We start from the raw sequence: 4,654 nt of genomic DNA on the forward strand, positions 1-4,654 counted from the left end.
TTTTTACGCTGGATGAAATGTTCGTATTTCTTTAAGTTCTGCAGCTTCAGCCAAAAATAAAAAAATAAAAAAATCTTAACAAAAGAAGAAGAAACAAACAGCAAAGCGTGTTTTTTTTTTCTGAATCACCGCAGCAACGCGTGAAAAATGGTTAAACGCTACGTCGATCCAAAACGGTATCCGTCGACGCTTCTAACACATCGTATCTTTTAGTGAAAGGAACTGAAGCAAAACAAGAAGCAAATGATGTCTGATAAGAATTTCTTATTATTCCAATAAAAAATACATTCATACAGAAATAGAACAATTTTGCAAAACAATTTCAAATAAAATTTATATAAAGAAGGAACAAATAAAAATCTTAGAAAATGTTTTTTTTTTTTTTGTAGCTCATTTGTAACTTTTATCTCTTTTCAACTTTGTACAAATATTCAAGAAATAGACAACAGGAGAAGGTTGTGAGAGGAAAAAAAGTGTGATAGAAAGCGTTGGTTATAGTTACAAGCAAAAAATGGGAGGCTTGATTAAGGCTCGATTACCGCATGAATGCTGCTGGCCACTCTTTCCAAAAGAGGATGTACTGTTCTTTTTTGCCTGCTAAAGCCTTTCTGATTGGATTTTATAGCCGAGCTTCTTCATGCTGATCCTCTTGCGGTGATCTGATCTAAAATTCATGTGCCTCTGCTGCTCAATTCCAGTAAGTCCCTGATATATACACAGTATTACTGTCTATTGAGCTTTGTCAGACTTTTTCTTTTTTTTTTTTCACATTACAGGAATGCACGGCATGCACGATATTCAGGTATACGAGATTGTAATTGATTGTAAATCCTTGGTAGAGATTTTTAATCTCACTGGAAGAAAGAATAAATAAATAAAAACTGCTTACAGGACATCCAGACAGCCAGCGGAGCTGTCTGATAAAACGAAAAAGGCTTCAATTCAACGTCTGTAAATTTACATTGTACGGCATGAAAAGAAGCGATTCATCTTGATCTTTCTGGATGCCCAGTCTCTGTTTCCATAATACTGTTGCCAGGCTAAAACAACGGCGTCCAGACAGGTCAATAGCGAACTGTCGGAGTCAGCAGTCTGTGGCAGAATGTGTGCCAGCAAAGCCTTTAGTAATTCATTACACCGATGCGCTACAAGGCGAGGCCTGTCCTGCTAGAGCTTGTTAATTACAATAAATCATTACTTTTTTCCCCCCTCTCTCTCTCTCTTTCCATCTTGGTTGCAGGAGAGACGAGTCCAGGCTTCTGAACTGTGGTGTCAAACGATGGCAAGGCAGCTGTGTAATTTTCCCATTTCCCCTTGAGCTTTGTTGCACAAGGAGCAGCATTTCTGCAGTTACGAGTGTCTTTTAAATCGTGTCTTTTTTGTTTAAATATGTAATTTGTCCATTAAAAAAATTTTTTTTTTATCTAATTCACTGTTGTCCGTACAGTAAGTGCTTTGCTACGTTTTTTGCATTTTTTTCCCCTACGTACTGTACGTATCTGCTAACGTTAAAGAGTAAATCGGTGGGTTTCTCCAAGGGATAGATAGATAGATAGATAGACAAACAGATAGATAGATGGATCGATAGAGCGACCACTTTTGAAAAAGGTGCATTTTCATACGAAATGGAGCCTTAATAAAGCTATATTCACTCATACAAGACAAGCGTGACCCCCAAGACCAATCTATTCCACAGGACAAGGTCACTTGCATAAGGCACCATTAAGGTCAACAGTGCATTAATAACAGGGAAAAATGAAGGGAAAGAGAGATAGAGAAAATGTCCGAGGAGTGAAAGAAAGAGAGAGAGAGAGACAGAGAAAGAGAACAGTAGTCCTCAATGATTTGGAGATGAAAGAAGACTTGTGAATAAAATAAAATTAAATGCTAAGCAATAGTGGTTTTCCTCACCAAAAAAAAAAGACAGGATTTAAGAGAAGAATCATCAACCCATTTATGTACAATATATTGTAACATTTAACCATTCTTATTTAGCTGCACTTTATTGGAATCTATTAGCAGTCCTGATAACAAAGAACAGGAGAAACTAAAAAGAAGAGTACAAACCCTAATACCATGCAACACCTGTCTATGATAGTGAAGTTATAGTTTTGTGTTTTATCTCTAAGCACACAGCTTATACAATGGACAACGAAAGAGCTTTTTTGTAGCCTGTCCAAGAAACAAGCTACCGAACACATTGCACATTTAGTAGCTGCACCAAACACCAAAAAAAAGCCACTTTCATTCATGAAGGGACTCTATCTGTGTCTGTAGAGCCTCCGAGTGCAGGCGAGGAAGAGGAGGAGGAAGAGGGTGGTATGGGGTTAGCACGGATAGCAGAGAGGGCTGGGTTGGTGGTTTATAAGGGGTGCGTTTAGATGTAACCAAAGTCCCATCATCCCTTTGAGAGCACAGAGCCTGGGGGAAATGTGGCGAGTCCCGGCTTCCACGCTGACATTGAGCAGACACGCTTTTCTCTCCCCCTCCCTGTCACAGGCTTGCAAGAGAAAAAAAAAAAAAAAAAAAAAAACTCTCCCACACCATTCAGTCTGCAGCAACACACTGGTACCCCCTTTCTACCCCGACTCACGCACTATACACATCCTCACACTCTGCGAGCTCACGCTCACCACAGACAGGCTTTTTTTTTCTTCTCCGTTTAATAAGTACCAGTGTATTGGTTGTCCAGGAGCTGTCCCAAAACAACATGCACCATATGACACACACCATCATTCATTCATTCATTTTTTTTTGATCGCATTTTTTTTTGTGTCATTTTGTCCTTAAGTCCTTCATTCGCCGCTTTTCTTCTTCTTCGCACGCGAATTCTTCCGGCTCCGTTTTCTTTTTGTCTTTTTAAATTTTTTTTTTTGTGATTTTTTTTTTTGTGTATTTTTTTTTCCACAACCGCTCAGTAGACCTTTCTCCCCGAGATTCCCGGAGGCACAGGGTACGGTGCAAAATGGCATGCTTTGGCTGGACACACACTCCTCCCCCCCCCCGACGAGGGGCAGGGCGACCAAAAGGCTGGTCACGATACAACGAGAGCAAATCCACACTTGCCACGACCTGCTCAGAGGTGCCTCTTCATGTGCAGGGCCAGGTGATCTGACCTGGAGAAACACCTGGAAGATGAGAAAGAATAAAACGGGTCACTCGTGATGGCAAGATCATATATGTACAGAAATGCCAGCAGATAACTAGCGAGAACTCGTTTGAAAAGGGCTACGATCCTTACTATCTGCCTGGTACGGGGAAATAATAACACCTAAGTTTGTAAGAAAGCCAAAATAGTAACGAGGTTGAAATAAAAAGTCATCCGACTCTATTTGAGAGCAACTTGAGAGATGTAGCTGAGGTTGAGGAACTGTAATGGAATTAGGCCACGCCCACTTTAGCTTTAAAACAGATATATGGAACACTAAACAAATTCAGACAGTGATAATATTTTATGTCCTTAACATAAGGAAGTATGAAATCTAGGAAGTGACTGAAGTGAGGTTCAGTAATAAAAACTGTTCTAGAAAATAAATAAGTAAGTAAGTAAGTAAATAAATAAATAAATTAATAATCACATGCTACAGCCTGAGAAGCACTTCAAGGACTTTTAACTAAAATGCCCTATCAGTCGCTTTACAAGAACTAGCGCTGCGCCTTTTCTCGATGCCACCGGGGAAGTTGAGCCGATAATAAGTGTTTTTCAAAGGCGAGCGAAGCAAAAACGAGGAAAATCGACGCCACAAAAGAAGGGACGGGGTTGTAACTCTGTTCAAATCCTCGGCACATTCGCTCATAAAACCCAGTCAATATCAATATTCGGGAAATACGACATTGTTGTCATTGCTCTTTGAAGCACTTAATCCGATTAGGCAATTAAGTGATGAAATCCGAGCATAATGTGACGACTGCCATCGATGAACAGATAAAAAGGAATCAATGGAGAACGGAGAATTGCGAAATCTATTGTATTTCGTGTCGGCGCACATCAAAGGCGCAGGCAGGCTGCTGTGGAAAAGGCATACGGGACGAGATAACTGTCACAATCTCACAGAGAGAGAGAGAGAAGGGGAAAAAAGGGAGATGGAGCAAGTGCATACCTGTCACAGTGACTGCATTTAAATGGCTTTGCACCAGTGTGCTTCCTGAAGTGCCGGGTTAGCTCATCGCTGCGTGCAAAACGCCACTCACAGCCTTCCCACGAACACCTGTACGGCTTCTCACCTGCAAACAAAACGCACAAACACCTTCAGGGAAAAGCCAGACAGGAAAAACGGCATGGGAAGAAACATAAAGGCAGATAAAAAGCGATAAAAGAACCCATGCAATCATGAGTACTTAGTTATATCACTCACACACACACACACACACACACACACGCACACACAGGTTCAGGTTGGATTGCTTGACGACTCTGTAAACACAAACACCATCTGAATGAACAAATGAGATCAGCAAACAGGATTGGTTTCACTCAGGACATGGTCTTTTAAAGAGGGAGAAAAGGAACGCTGGGCCACCCGGTTCCACTATTCATACCTCTGGCCCTTTCCCATGACGAAACAGTGTTTTGGTAGAACAGGTTTCTTTCCTCCCTCTAGGCCTCTGCCCTCTCCCCTCCTCTCTTGCAACTACCCCAACCCCTCCCTTCGCC

The 4,654-nt window shown here is 41.1% G+C and overlaps 1 protein-coding gene across 1 annotated transcript in view; it reads right to left on the minus strand.

Moving 5' to 3' along the window:
• Positions 1-249: 249 nt before the first annotated feature.
• Positions 250-4,654, minus strand: part of klf6a (Kruppel-like factor 6a) — a 7,741-nt gene continuing 3,336 nt past the window's right edge. Inside the window, exons 3-4 of the mRNA XM_027149298.2 lie at positions 4,101-4,224; positions 250-3,128 (exon numbers count right to left, since the gene is read on the minus strand). Of these exons, the coding sequence (XP_027005099.2) occupies positions 3,077-3,128; positions 4,101-4,224 (176 nt within the window). The 3' untranslated portion in view covers positions 250-3,076. The remainder of the gene's footprint in view (positions 3,129-4,100; positions 4,225-4,654) is intronic.

Source organism: Tachysurus fulvidraco, chromosome 3, assembly GCF_022655615.1.
Source record: "Tachysurus fulvidraco isolate hzauxx_2018 chromosome 3, HZAU_PFXX_2.0, whole genome shotgun sequence".
Classification (NCBI taxonomy): Eukaryota; Metazoa; Chordata; class Actinopteri; order Siluriformes; family Bagridae; genus Tachysurus; species Tachysurus fulvidraco.